This window comes from Aptenodytes patagonicus, chromosome 8 (assembly GCF_965638725.1).
Source record: "Aptenodytes patagonicus chromosome 8, bAptPat1.pri.cur, whole genome shotgun sequence".
Taxonomy (NCBI): domain Eukaryota; kingdom Metazoa; phylum Chordata; class Aves; order Sphenisciformes; family Spheniscidae; genus Aptenodytes; species Aptenodytes patagonicus.
The window spans coordinates 5,122,078-5,135,849 of record NC_134956.1 but is presented as its reverse complement, the minus strand read 5'-3'; the positions used below and the strand labels follow the sequence as shown (position 1 = coordinate 5,135,849).

Sequence of the window (13,772 nt, the reverse complement as noted above, 5' to 3'; positions counted from 1 at the left end):
CCTGCCCCTGCCCAGAGTTGGGGTGCAGGCAGCCCCCCCCCCATAAATGCTGCTGTGTCCGTACCGTACAAAACCGGGGTTTATTTACAGCGGAGGAGGGTGCAGGCAGAGGCAGGCAGGGCTAAATGTAGCCGATAACATCGTTGCAGATGATGGGCTGGCGGCTGCGGCTGTTCATGAGGGCGGTGAAGCGGTGGAAGTCCGTGGCCAGCTGGGCGATGTTGCTGTGGGACTGGTGGAAGCAGGCGCCCTTGGGCTGCCCCCCTAGCCCCAGCGGGCAGGAGAAACGCTTGGTGGCTTCGCGGCCCCCTGGCCGGGCACTCTCGGCCCCCCGGGGCCGGGCCATGTTGGCCAACTTACGGCGTACGTTGCCCGAGAGGCTGAGAAGGAAGGCAGGGGGCTTGGCCAGCCGGCGGGAAGGCTCAGCAGGGGTTCGGCGCCGGGGTTCGGCGCCCACCTCAGGCAGGTCCATCCAGTTCTCCACCAGGTCGGCGAAGCAGTTGTCGCCCAGCACCAGGGGCTGCCGGTTCCGGCTCTGCGACAGCAGTGCCACAGTCCAGTCCTGTGTCTCGGCGGGCTCCAGCGCCCGCCACTGCTCCAGGCAGGCGTCCGAGGTGGATTTGGGGCGGGCGCGGCGGGCGGGGACGGGCGGCGGGGCGGCAGGGCCGGCGGAGAGCCGGTGCGCCCGCTGGCAGGGTGGCGGGTGCCGGCGCCGCACGGGTGCCTCCTCCTCCCGCCACGTGCCCCCTGATGCCTCCGAGTACCCCGAGTCGAACTCCAGGCTGCGCTCACTGGCTGGGGGGGAGCGGGCAGACGGGCCCCCCCCCTCCTCCTCCTCGGCCCCTGGCTCCAGGCTGCAGGCCGAGTCTGCCGCCGAACCAGGGCGCGGGGAGCACGGGGGGCGGGGGGCCGGCACCGGTGCCCCTCCGGGGTGGTGCGGTGCCTGCCGCGTGCCGTGCATGTGCACCCACGGTGCCGCCCCCACCTCCCGCTGGCACCGCTGGAGGGAAAGGGCAGGTCAGCGCAGTCATCCCCACTCCCCCCGGCCAGCACCACGAACCCCCATCCCACTCTCCTGGCACCCTACGCCCCCCAGCCCCGGCTCAGAGGGGCTTCGCTCATGGAGCTGGGTGTGCAGCGGGGTGTGGGGAGCGGGGCGCAGGTCTCAGCTTGCCTGCAGCCCCGGGCCCCGCTTTCCTGCGGCTCCTGCGTGGAGCCGGCCGGCGTGCAGCAGCATGTCGGGTGAGCAAGCAGGCACCCAGCCCCGGCCGTGCCTGCGGGAAATGACACAGGGCCACGGCACGTAGGAGCCGGGCACCCCGCTGCCCCCCCGCTGGCCCCTCAATTCCCCCCGCCCTGGTGGGGCGGCAGCCGGGACACCCCACCGGCAAGACCCTGCTTGGTGGCGCAGGGCCAGCTGCAGCCCCACGGCACCCACGGGTGCTTGGGTGGGGCGCTCCCCCCATGCGTTGGCAGGGCCACCCCACCCACCCTGTGCCCTCCAGCCGGGGACACCCCGGGTGACGTCAGGGTACAGCCAGGCCTGCGCCCAGGGCCAGGACCCCCCCAAAGCACCGGGGAATGTGGGGGCCGAGGGCTGAACGGAGCGTGGCCGGGCAGGCGCTGGAAGGGGCGGCTGGCTCCCGCAGCCAGGCCGCTCCTCGCTCTTGAATTCCTATTGTCTGAACCCAAAAGCAGGGTGTTACGTCCGCTTTCCTTTCTGTGCTGGAGCCGCGGGAAGCCAAGCGAGCAGGAGGGATCGCTCCCCCGTCCCGGTAAACCAGCCCCCTCCGGCCAGCCCCGACGGAGCTGCTGGCCGGGCTGTCCCTGTCCCCATCCCTGTCCCCGTCCCAGTCCCCGTCCCGATCCCCGTCCCCGTCCCCCTCCCCGCTGGCTGGGACCTTCTCAGCCAGCCCTGCTGGCGATGTGCCACCGCTCTGAGCCGCCCCGTCCCGGCGCTGGCCGGGGACGCCGGCGCACCCGGCTGCGGGGAGCTGGGTAGACGTGCGGCAGGCCCAGGGGAGCCGGCTAGGCCACCCTGTCACCGCCGGTCCCCTCGGGGCAGCCCAGGCAGGCGGCAGGGTGGCAGCTCCGGGGCGGCAGTGCCGCTGGCACCCTGATGGCTGGACACTGTGGCCCCTGGCCACCCGCGTCCTATGGCCACCCGTGCCCCCATCGCCACCCGTGTCCCACTGGTCGCCCATGTCCCACCGGACGCTCACGTCCCCCGTGCCGCCTTGGCCTTGCGCATGATGTCACGGCGCTGAGGTCACTGGCAGCGCCCTGACATCGCGGCAATGCCCGGGCGGTGCGGCGGGGCGCGGGCAGGGTGGTCCCGTCCCCTCCCGGTGCCCGCGGCGGCACTCACCCGGTCGGCGCCGAGCTGGCCCGGGCAGGCGTCCGGGCGGGCGCTGTGCATGCCCGGCCCGGCCCCGCTCCCGGCCCCGCTCCCGGCCCCGCTCCCGGTCCCGCCGGTGCCGGTGGCGGCGGCGGTGGCGGTGGCGGAGCAGCAGCGGAGCGCGGCGCAGCGCCCGGTCCTGCCCGCCGCCTCCCGGCGCTGCCTGGGCGGCACCGCCCCGCCCCGCCGCAGCCAATGGGGCCGCCGTAACGTGAGCCCGGCCCGCACCGGCACCGGCACCGCCGCCCCGGGGCCCCGCCCCGCCCCGCCCCGCCCCGCCGCCCCGGGGCCGCGCGCCGGGCACCACCCGGGCACCTACGGGCACCGCCGGACCGGGCACCGCTGGGCGAGGCAGGACCCGGGCCACCGGTCGGCAGCACCCCAGCCCCGCGGGCACCGGGGGTCCCGGGGCCGGGAAGCCTCGGCAGGAAGGAGGGCAGCCCCGTTACAGGGCCCCGGCGGAGGCACCCGCGGCCGCCGGGCTGCCAAAATAGGTTTGGAGGAAGGACAGGTGACCCCGGCCACAGGGTCCGTGCTCCGCCAGCGCCTATTAATTGGGAGCTAATAGCACTTAATAGGAATTCCGGGAGAAGTGGCTATGGTTTGCAAATGAAGGAGAACGGGGCCAAAAATTAGCTCCTAGTTAATTTTCCCAGTTCCCGAGCGTGCCACATGGCGAGGCAGCGTGGTGCGGCAGCGAAACCCCGCAGAGCATCGCTGCCTGCCTGCCCCGTGCCAGCCAGGGCTGGCACCCAGGGGGTGGCAAGAGCCTGGGAGCAGAGGCGTGTGGGAGCTGGGGGCACCGGGACCGTGCCCTGTCCCTGCCCTGGGGCCGGGCTGGCAGCCGCGGATGGCTGGCGTGACACTGGGCCGGGGTGGTGCCCAGCACCCGTGGCAACGGGCTCCAGCTTGTCCCAAACAGCCAGCGAGCCATGGGTATGCACGGACGCCTCACCTTCCTCCTCCTCCTCAGCCTCCGTGCCCCAGGTAGGCACTTTATGCTCATAGCATTGGAGGCACCCTTTGCCAGACCCTAGGTAGGGGACCGAGAGGAGCGGGACAGGGGACAGGCTTCCCCCAGTTGCCCCCCCTGTGTCTGGGGCTGACCCCAGGATTGGCAGAGGGGCCGGCAGCTGCCTGGCTGGGTTCAGGCAGGGAGGGGGCATCACTGGGGCATCCTCAGGGCATTGCCACGGCATTACCAGGGTATCTTGGGGGCATCACTGGGGCATATCCGGGCACCACTGGGGCATCTCTGGAGCATCATGGGGGCATCTCTGGGGCCTCCCCAGGGCATTGCCGGGACACAGCCCGGCAGGCTGGGGTGACACTCTCCTCTTTGCAGGGATTTTCATCAGAGCAGCAGGTAAGAGCGGGGTGCCCTGGGCCCTGCCGCGCCTGGCAGGGAGACCTATGCCCACCTGGGTGCCTGGGTGCAGGAGCAGGGCTCCCTAAGTACGGCTGGGCAAGCTGTCGGTGGCGCTGGCCACTTGCGAGGCCGGTCCCTCGGGTCTCCTGCCAGCCCTGCCTGACCTGCCGCGTGTGGTGGCCCTGAGCGAGGATGCGGCGCCGGGCACCCACGTGGCCGAGGTGACCGTGTCCTGCAGCAATGCGAGCGGCAGCCCCAACGTCACCCTGCGCGGCATCGAGCCCGGCCACCCTTTCAACCCTATCACCATCAGCGCCGACCCTGCAGCTGCCAGCACATTTCAGGCAGAGGTGCGGCTGGGGGACGGGGAGTGGGGCAGGAGCCTGCGGGCGCCCTGCTGAGCATTGTGTCCTTGTGACAGGTGACGCTGCATGCCAGTGCGGAGCTCGATGCCCGCCGGGTGAAGCAGTACACCCTGACCCTGTGGGCCTCTTGTCCCGGCGAGGACGAGGTGGAAGAGCGGCTCTTTGTCTGGGTGATGGCGGGGCAGGTGCTGCGCTGTGATGCCCCCTTCGCCAGTGCAGGTAGGAGCCGGGGGGCGCGAGGCGGCGGGGCCTGCGGGTACCAGCTGGCACTGGGCTCCCATGGCCATGCTGCATCACAGGGGGAGACGTAGTGCAGGTGCTGGCGGACGTGGCACCCCGGACGCCCCTGTACGTGGTGCTGCCTCAGCCGCTCGGCGGGCTGATGGTGAGTAGCGTCTGCCCTAGGGTCCGGCAGCCCCCACAAGCAGGAGCAGCCTTGGGGATGGCGGGACCCCAGGCGTGGAGGGGGGACAGAGGTTCCCACCCTCCTCCCGCTGCCTGTCTCTCTGCAGTTCAGGCTCCGAAACCACGACACGCCGCTCGTGCTCACCCGCCAGGGCCTGGTGCTGGCGCCTGCTGATGGCTTCAACGCCAGCAAGGACACCCAGGTGGGCAGCAGCGTCCCCAGGCTGTCACAGCCACCTCTCAGCCCGCCTGGGCTTAGCCCCTCGCTGGCACTGCCCGCAGCTCTCCGCATCCTGCTCCTCCCATTGGGCACCCATTTCCCCCCGGCCCTGGGAGTGCTCCAGCCCTGTCCTTATCCCTGTTCCCATCCCTGGCTCCATCCCCTTCTGCATCTCGAGTCCTGTCCCAGTCCTCATCCCTGTCACCGTTTCTGTCCCCATTCTGGTCTCCAGCTCGTCCTTATCCCCATCTCTATCTGTATTCGCACCCCTGTTCCTGCTCCAAGCCCCATTCTCATCCCTGTCTCCATCCCTACCCCTGTCTCTGTCCCTGCTCCTGTCCCCATCCAGTCCCTATTCCTGTCCCTGTGCCTATTACTATCCTCATCCCCATCCCTACCCCTGTCTCTGTCCCCATCCCTGTCCCCATCCCTGTCCCTGGTGCCACTCGGGGCTGTTCCATGGCCGCCCCGGCGCTGCCCTGCAGATGTTCAGGCTGGAGATCGAGGTCATGGACCGCCACAGGCACAACTGCAGCGGGACCGTGAGGGTGGAGGTGCTGCCATCGCACCGTCCCCGCGTCACCTTCCTGTGAGTGGGGCTGGGCCAGGTGGGGGGTGCTGGTGGCACCAGGCCATGTCATGCTGCCCACCTTGCCTGCAGCGAGCCGCAGTGGGCCGTGACGGTACCAGAGGGCATCGGCCCCTTGGAGGTGGTCACGCAGGTCCACGCCAGTGGTGACAACGTCCGCTATGCCATCCTGGCTCCCACGGCGCCCGCACTCTTCACCATTGACGAGGGTGAGCGGGGTGGCGAGGTCCCCGGGGCCACCCTGTCCCCGTCCCCGTGCCCTTCACGAGGCCGTGCTGTCTCCCACAGTGACGGGCGAGATCCGCAGCACCTGCCAGCTGGAGGTGGCCCATGCACGCCTCCTCGTCCGGGCTTACAACGCGCTGCACCCCACCGACCACGCCACCACCATGCTCAACGTCACCGTGCAGGGGACAGGCCGGCGGGCGCCAAGCTGTGTCCCAGCCCTCTCCATGTACAGTTTGGGGGGGAGTGGGGTGTGGGGGATGCTCTGCCATGCCCGGGACACGGGGGACGGGAGCTGAGCTGCCAGCCGCCCCACCACAGGTCCCAGGTGCCCGAGACAGTGTCCCCCGGCAGCACCCTGGTGACACTGAGGTGCACCGACCCCACCGGCACCAACGGGAGCCTGCACTATGCCCTTGAGGGGCCCCCCACCTCCCGCTCCCGCTTCTGCATGGAGGGGCCACGGCTGCAGGTGAGCGGGGCCACGGGCAGCGCCCAGGACCTGGGGGAGCCCAGCAGGACAGTGGGGACCATCTGACACGTGCTGTCACACCAGGTCCTGGACTGGGGATCCGGGGGCTCTCTACCCCCCCAGGCCTGCCTGTTCCCCCCCTCACTCCCTCTGGCTTCCCTGGCATCACAGCTTTGCAGGGCACCCTGGCTCTGCCTGACCCCCCTACCCTGGCTCGGCAGGTCAACACCACCCTGGACTACGACTCGGAGGCCGTGGCTGCTGTGGGCTTCCAGTTCACGGCCACCATTGTGGTGACGGCAGGAGGGCAGCCCCCACGGAGCAGTGAGTGCCCGTGTCCCCAGGGGGTGCTCGGGGAGGGGGGTGCAATGGGGGAGGTCATGGGGTAGGTGGGAAAAGGCCCTTCCCGACCCCAAAACTGGCAGATCACAGAGGAAATGTTCCTCCCCTGCTGCCCCAGAGACGCCTGCCCATGGTGGTGGTGCCACCGTCCTCGTGTCCCCCAGCCTGTCCAGGGGAGAGCACACCCAGCCCAGTGCAGGCTGTGGGGTCATGCCAGCACGGCTGAGCCACTGTATGTGCCGCACAGCCCACGTGCCCGTGCTCGTGACGGTGACACCCGTCAACGAATTCACACCGGTGTGCCCCAGTGGTGCCACCTTCACCGTGCCGGAGACAGCGGCTTTCGGCAGCACCGTGGGACGTGTGGCCGGCACTGACCGTGACTACCCACTGGACAGCCTTGAGTACAGCCTGGAGGGAGGCCCCAGCCCCACGCAGCCCTTCTCCATTGACACACGCACCGGTGAGTGCCCAGCCCCTTCCCCAGCCCCCACTGCACCCTGCGGCACCTGTGGGTGCCCAGCAGCTCACGCCACCCCACAGGCGAGATCCGCGTGGTGGGACCCCTCGACTCCCAGCGGCACAAGAGCTACAGGCTGACAGTGCGGCTGACAGACACCCGCAATGACCTGGACCCGGCAAAGCGTCGGAGCTGCCTGTGCGACGTGGCCGTGCACCTGCAGGTGCGAGTGCAAGCCCGTCAGGTGAACCACGGTGGGTGCAAGCACCGCAGGTGCTATACCGCTTCTCCCTGCTCCCGGCAGGCTGTGCCGGACCAGGCACCGGTGTGTACCCCTGAGGTGCAGGAGCTGCGGATCATGGCCAGGTCGGGTGGCCGCCAGCCTGTCACCCACCTGGCGTGCCAGGGCAGCCCCGACGGTGCCGTGCTGGCATACACCATCGCTGGAGGTGAGGAGCGGCCAAGTACAACCCAGCCCCTCACCGCGGTGTGGCACTGAGCAGACCCTCTCATCCAGGCAATGAGGATGGGCGCTTTCAGCTGGAGGGGAACACCCTCTTCTACCTCCCCAATGACCTGGCCGAGACCCGTACCTTTGTGCTGCTGGTGGAGGTGTGGGGTGGCCCCGGTGCCCCCCGCCGCAGCACCGTGGTGGCACTGGTGGTGCACGTCACCCCCCGGAGCACCCCAGTGCCACCCAGCACCACCACCCGGCGCACGGTGAGCAGAGCCCCCTGGCCAGGCAGTGCTCCCGGCTCCGTCAGGCTCCCCGGCCCTTGTGTGCCCCCTCACCCCGCTGCCTCTGCAGACGCTGCGGAAGGAGCCGCTGGTTGTCACACGGACGGAGGCGGCATGGCACCCACCAGCCTGGTTTGTGGCCGTGCTGACTGTCTCCGGCGCCCTGCTGCTGGCCGCCCTGGGCTGTGTGGCCCAGAGCCTGCTGTGCAGGTGAGCCTTGGCCCCATGGCACGGCACGGCACGGCACAGCATGGCACAGCACAGCGAGCAAGGCCAGGGGCTCACGGCCGCCTTCTGCTCCTCCTGCAGCAACCGAGACCATGGCAAGCTGCTCCTGGGCAAGAGGTGGGTGCTGTGTGGCTGGGGCCATTGGATCTGTGGCGAGGGACAACCATGCACTTTGGCACAGGCTCCCGTAGCGTGCTCGCAGGCAGCTGGGAGATGCAGTGTGTGTGGGGTGTTTAATGTACCCCGTGTTTGGCTGTGGTCTCTGGGTTGCTGTGCCGGGAAGCCATCTCTGCCCCGGGGTGAGGGTGCAGCACTGACGGGAGCCATGGGTGCAGAGATGGCGATTTGGCCGGGGGACAGCCATGTTGATGGCTGGGCTGGGGCAGAAACTCTGCGGTGGGCAGGGTGGGATGGCACAGCGCTGGTGCTGCTGCCTGCCACGGGTCTGGCTCCTGGTGCCGGGGCTGGGGCCACTGTGGCTCACTGGGGAAGCCCCAATTTGCTGGGGAAGGCACCCCGGGAGGAGGTGAGCAGGCTGCACACCCCCCGGGAGGATGAACCACGGGTGAGAGCCGGCAGAGGGGAGAGCCCGAGGAAGCACTGGAGCCGGCCCAGCCTGTGCCAGGCGTCTGCACGGCGAGGAGGAAGCATGCAAGCTTGCGGGCAGGGTAACAGCCGCCTCCAAGCAGCGTAACCACCCCAGGGTGATGCACGGCTGGATCCGCGTTCATTGGTGAGGTTGGGGATATGGTGCCTGGTGGCACCGGGGCTGTAGTGACCATGAAAGGGAGAAGACTCGAGCTCAGCCCCCACGGGCAGCACTGGCAGCAGGACGGCTCCAGGGCTGCAGGTCCCCCAGCACAGCATCCTCTGAGCATGACAACAGCGTGCACTGGCACGTGGGGAAACAAGCAAGCATGCTGGCAGACCGGCTTGCCGCTCTCGGGCATCGCTGAAAGGCGGTGGAAGCACCATGGGTGGGGGGGGCACAGCCCTCACTGCAATCCCCTTCGGCACCCAGGGCCATGCCAGGGACACGTGGGCTGGGTAAGGGAACGATCAGGTAGGTGGAAATCAGTTGGGGCGACGGGCTCGATGGGGCGCAGCCGGGCAGTGCAAAGCCTGGCTGGCGACCCACTCCTGGCAGCATCCTTTGGGATCGAGGCTGGGGGCCTGTCGCCAACGGCGTGCCTTCCCCTCACCCCCTCTGCAGTTCCTGGGACGTCGCGGAGCAGAGGGGTGGCGAGGAAGAGCGGGGCTGCCCCCATGCCGGCAGCCCTGTAAGTATGTGCCACGGCGGTGAGAAAGGTGCCCTGCTGGGGGCGTGGGCAGACACCCTGGGGCCCTCAGCACTCTCTCCCGTCTCTCCTTCGCACAGGGGCAGTTCGACGGCCGTGCCTGGGACCCACGTGAGTGTCCTGTCCCACGGCCCCTGCAGCCTCGGACTGCATCCCTCGGGGCAGCGGGGTCTTGGGGGACGGGAGAGACGGGCACCAGGCAGCAATGCCTGGGCAGCACCCACGGGGCAAGGGCTGAGTGCTGCCTCCTGTCTCAGGCACCGGCAGGGACTATCTCTTCAACAGCGTGACCGGGGCACGGCGCTGGATCTGAGCAGCTTGACCCGGCGAGGGACTCCCCGTGACCCACAGCTCCCTGTAGGCCACGCTGGGCAGAGCACTGGGCGCTGGCAGACACCCGGCGCGGCCCTCAGGCCCAGGAGGAAGAGGGGATCCCTCCTCCGTAGCTGAACTCGCGACCCACAGGGTGTAGCTAGCCCCTGAACCACCCCGGCCAGTGTGGACCCAATAAATTGTGGCAGAGATTGCGCCCGTTGCCGTGATTGCCATGGGGAGTGCTGTGGCCGAGCAGTCCCACCAGTGGCTGTGGCGGTCATTAGTAGTCTCCAGTTAGGGGTGTGGGTGGCACAACCCAGGACCAGGATGGCGGTTATGGCAGCGCCGGCCCCAGGCTGGGGTTGGCACTGCAAAAAATGTGCTGAGGACTTTGGCGGGGTCTGCTCCAGTCACGGCAGCGTCTCCGTAGCCTCTGGATGTGACCCAGCCGGGGCAGTCCTCTGCAGAGACGTGATCTGGGGCAAGAAAACTCATTCACGAGTAATTTTGAGAAACTTTTGCCCCGTGTCCCATGTCCTCCTCAAGCTCTCCCTTGCTCCAGAGGTACACTCCCAGGTGCCAGCGAGTGGGACGAGCAGCTGGGCGGCGAAGGGGCCAGGTTTCTTAATTGGGAGGAAAAGTGAATTAGCGCGCGCGCAGGTAAGCGCGACATGCCGCGGGAGAGTTAGCAGGGCCTGGCGAAAGGGCGGGAGCGCTTTGAAGGAGTCTGTCAGCGCAGGGAGGTGAGAAACCGGTTATTTGAATTTCAAAGGAGCGCGCCACGGGAAGTCTCCCCGGCAGCTCCCAGGGAAACGAAGTGCTGGCGGGAGGAGAGGAAAGAGACTAATTTGGGGAGCAGGAGGCTACGAGGGCAGGAGCCAGACGTGAAATGTCACAGCGAAAAGGGGTCACCTGTGTGACTCCGCCCGGGGGTCCCCTTGCCCTGAGCCCGCAGGAACGGTGACCGTTCGGGAATTAAACCTTTATTGTACCGGATCGGTGTGTGAACGCGTTCCGCTCGCTGCTCCGAGGGGCCAGCCGAGCGCGACGAGCTGTTCGGGGCCAGGCCGCAGCGCGGCAGCTGGGTTTAGCCCGGCTGACCCCGCAGGATGCGCCGCACCAAGCGGGATGTGCCGCCCCGCCGGGGCCGCCGCGCTCGCCCAAGGTCCCGAGGGAAGGCGGATGCGGCGGGCTGAGGCGTGAGCCCCGTCTCCGAGCCCGGCCTCCGGCGGGGGGAGAGCGGAGGCACATCCCCGGCAGGCCGCGCCTCAGCCCGCGCCTCACACCGCCGCCCGCGCGCTCCCGCCGCGCGCCGCCCCGGCCGGGCAGGGCCCGCGGCCCGCGGCCGGCGTGCCCATTGGCCGAGCGCCCCCCCGCGGGTAGCCAATGAGGCGGCGCAGCCCGCGGGGAGGCGGAGTACTGGAGGGAGTCACGTGTGCCTAACGTGAGCGGCCATCCGGAGGCAGTCCGCACACGGAAAGGGGCGGGGCGGCTCTGGGCTTGAGTGACGGTGGCTTCGACCTATCAGCACTTCAAGAGCGCCGCCGGCGGGCGTGGCTCGGCTTTGGATTGCCGCAAGAGGCGGTGGGGCGGGTTTTGGACGGCGCGGTTGCTATGACGGCCAGCATCGGGGCTCCGCCCCCTCGGCCGCCGCCATCTTGTTGTTGATTCGAACGGCAGGGAGCGGGCGGCGGCGAGCGGCGGCGTTGGGGGCTCGGTATCGCCAGCCCCCGGCTGGGCAGGCAGGGCCGGCCCTGGTGAGCCACAGCGGGCGAGGGCCCGGGGCAGGCTGAGGGGCGGGCGGGGGGGAGGGCTGAGCCGGGCACGTTGCCGTGAGGGGAGGGAGCGGGAACGGAGCGCGCTGCCGTGAGGGGAGGGAGCGAGAACCGGGCGCGCTGCCGTGAGGGGAAGAAGGGGAGAACCGGGCACGGCCCCGTGAGGGGGGGTGGCAGAGGGGAGAGCCCGGCACGGCCCGATTGAGAATGGGGAGAGCCAGGCGCGGCCCCACGGGGAGGGGGGACACACACAGGCGCAGCCCCGTGAAGAGTCGGGGTGAGGTGGGGGACCGAGGGCCGTGCCGTGCCGGGGGGGAGGCAGGGACGGACCCACGGGGGTGGAATCCAGGCGCGGTCCCGTGAGGAGGGGAAGGGGGGAGCCAGGCGCGTCCTTGTGTTTGCGGGGTGTGTGGGGAGGTACGACCCAGTGCTTCCCCGTGCGAGGCCCGTTTGGGGCAGAGCTGGGGCGGGAGGGTCGTTCCCCAGCGTGGGGAGAGCTCTGGGAGCAGGGCTCCACAAGGGCAGCCCCGTGGGCAGCACGGTGCCTGGGCAGGGCCGTGCTGCTCCTGCCGGGGGCCCTGCCCGGCAAGCAGATCTAGCGTCCCCTCCCTTTGTGCCCTTCCCTTTACAGGAACAGCGTGCAGGAAGGAACTCGGCAAACCACGGTGGTAACATGAAACCAACATGGTGAGGAAGCTGGTGGGGTTGGGGTCCCTTCCTGCGTCCCAACGTACTACCACCCCTGCAGAGGAGGGGGTGCGGGCAGGCTCTGGTAATGCTGGCTGCTCCAGTGGTTACCAGAGGACGCCTGGCAGTCCCCGGGGGCGGATGTGCTCATGGGTCTGCAGACCTGGACCGTAACCAACAACCTTCCCTGGGGTTTCCAAGTAGGACTTGGATTAGGAGAGGTGGTGCTGACTCCTGTTCAGTTTTCAGCTACTCTGAATTTAAACTGGTGCCGGGCTCGGTGTCCCTCCATCTTAAAGCTCTGAATCAGTGAGGCCCCCATTTTTCTTTCTAGTAATATGCTTTAGTATGTGCTGCCTTTCTCATTTCAGCCTGTCTTGCTGTGTTTCTGCTCCATCTGCTTTACCTCCCTTCAGGTTCACCTGGCTTAACTTGGTATTCAGAGCTTCCAAAGCTGAATTCCAAGATTGGCCTTTGCTAATGAAGCACTGAATGGTGCCAGAACGGTGTGGGCTTGGGTCTCTGTTGATTCTTAATGTAATATTTCTATAGTCGGTAGGCCTATTTGTGTAAACGTAGTTGGTAGCTTGTCTCACAAAATAATATATGGTAATGTCTTGTGCAAGTCTCCTTGTACTGAACTGTCATCTGCAGCTGATACACTGACCTATGTGCGTATGGTCAGATTTTTGATGGAGAAAAATACTGTATTCTTGTTATATATCACTGAACTTTGATTTCTGTTTTACAGAAATTCTGTCAGAAGCTTGGAAGTGTTTTAGAATTAGATATATCGGTTATTAGATGTTGTCACTATAACCCTGAATAGGTCTGTTAGGGACATCCTAATCCTGTGTAACAGTTCCTTGTTATTGAGGTTGAGAAATGTCTTTCTGTGGCCGGGTTAGTTTAGCACTGACCTAAGGTAAGTGCTTTGTTTTGGAGCTGGAAGGAAAGTGGTACATTTTGAAAAGACTAAGTGTGAACTCTGTACATAGCAAGATAAAATTGGGTTGCTGTTTCAACTGTGTAAAACTCTTGTTTTGTCAATGTTTTGAATTGTCCTAATGCTAATTTTTCTTCTGATGGCATTAGAGAGCGTTTCTTACCCTCCCCACCTTTTTCAGCACAAGCATTTCCAGGTGCATGGATGAACAGCCTGTGTTCATCAAAGTCTCCTTTTCATGGCGTTGCCTTTGTTTCCTGTCTGATAAGGACTTTTGGGAGAGCAGGGGAAGTGATCCTTGGCTCCTTGAGGGGGAAGTTGATGTGTACGAGGTCATTACCATAGGAATCTCTGATGACCACAGGGGTGGAAGGAGTAGGATATGCTGGTAGGGCCCTCTTCTGAACAGTGTGTGTGTCTTTCCTAGGGTTAGTTTCTACTCTACTTATCCAGTAGGTGCCTCGTGGCAGTTTTGTGTGTTTCTTACATAGAAAAAGAGCAAGTGAGCATGATTCACTGTTGAGATGAGAAGGGGGACAGTTTCTAGGATCAGCTTCCAGTCATCAGGAGTTTTGGTTGTGCCACCTCCCATGCGTAGCTTCACAGTCACTTTAAGCTCATGTAAGTATAGACTGCAACCAACAGGAGGTTCTTGCCCTGTCACTGGTGCCAGCTGAAGTGTTTGTGCAGGTGGGAATCAGGGTTTCCTGACTTATGCACTGGTCAAACTGAAGACAAACTGACTTTTTTTTTCCTCCCCAGCTTTGTGGGTGCTTAAATGATTTTGCTGGTGCAAGGGCAATGGTGGGAACATGGGGCTGGTGGTGGAATGGAGTCTTATTCTTGTTCAGGGTAACCTGCACTGTAACTGTGAAACAGTGCAACAACGTGTTTTTATATGTTTGTTTAGCTATAAAAACACAATTTTAAAATACATATT

General features: G+C 66.2%; 3 protein-coding genes across 5 annotated transcripts in view; 2 read left to right on the top strand and 1 right to left on the bottom strand.

Moving 5' to 3' along the window:
* Positions 1-61: 61 nt before the first annotated feature.
* INKA1 (inka box actin regulator 1) lies at positions 62-2,436 on the bottom strand. The gene is made up of 2 exons (XM_076345846.1): positions 2,369-2,436; positions 62-1,000 (listed from the first exon to the last, which is right to left on the bottom strand). The coding sequence occupies exons 1-2, from the start codon at positions 2,417-2,419 to the stop codon at positions 122-124; spliced, it is 930 nt and encodes a 309-aa protein (XP_076201961.1). The 5' UTR covers positions 2,420-2,436; the 3' UTR covers positions 62-121.
* Positions 2,437-3,330: 894 nt separating this feature from the next.
* On the top strand, positions 3,331-9,628 carry CDHR4 (cadherin related family member 4). The gene is made up of 20 exons (XM_076345845.1): positions 3,331-3,385; positions 3,744-3,764; positions 3,921-4,117; positions 4,189-4,351; positions 4,432-4,517; positions 4,645-4,740; positions 5,243-5,346; positions 5,419-5,555; positions 5,635-5,800; positions 5,893-6,043; positions 6,265-6,367; positions 6,633-6,848; positions 6,929-7,068; positions 7,150-7,294; positions 7,363-7,565; positions 7,654-7,793; positions 7,893-7,928; positions 9,025-9,091; positions 9,190-9,220; positions 9,367-9,628. Exons 1-20 carry the CDS (start codon positions 3,331-3,333, stop codon positions 9,420-9,422), a joined length of 2,313 nt encoding a protein of 770 aa, XP_076201960.1. The 3' UTR covers positions 9,423-9,628.
* Positions 9,629-11,109: 1,481 nt separating this feature from the next.
* Positions 11,110-13,772, top strand: part of IP6K1 (inositol hexakisphosphate kinase 1) — a 39,684-nt gene continuing 37,021 nt past the window's right edge. For all 3 annotated transcript variants that reach the window (XM_076346051.1, XM_076346048.1, XM_076346049.1), the window contains exons 1-2: positions 11,110-11,181; positions 11,831-11,886. The gene's annotated coding sequence lies outside the window, so the exon portion shown is untranslated. The remainder of the gene's footprint in view (positions 11,182-11,830; positions 11,887-13,772) is intronic.

Coding starts and splice junctions, on each gene's coding strand:
- INKA1 (XM_076345846.1), bottom strand. CDS start 2,419: ATGCACAGCGCCCGCCCGGACGCCTGCCCGGGCCAGCTCGGCGCCGAC. Junction 1,001..2,368: donor GCCAGCTCGGCGCCGACCGG/GTGAGTGCCGCC, acceptor CTTTCCCTCCAG/CGGTGCCAGCGGGAGGTGGG.
- CDHR4 (XM_076345845.1), top strand. CDS start 3,331: ATGGGTATGCACGGACGCCTCACCTTCCTCCTCCTCCTCAGCCTCCGT. Junction 4,518..4,644: donor AGCCGCTCGGCGGGCTGATG/GTGAGTAGCGTC, acceptor GTCTCTCTGCAG/TTCAGGCTCCGAAACCACGA. Junction 9,221..9,366: donor CGGCCGTGCCTGGGACCCAC/GTGAGTGTCCTG, acceptor CTCCTGTCTCAG/GCACCGGCAGGGACTATCTC.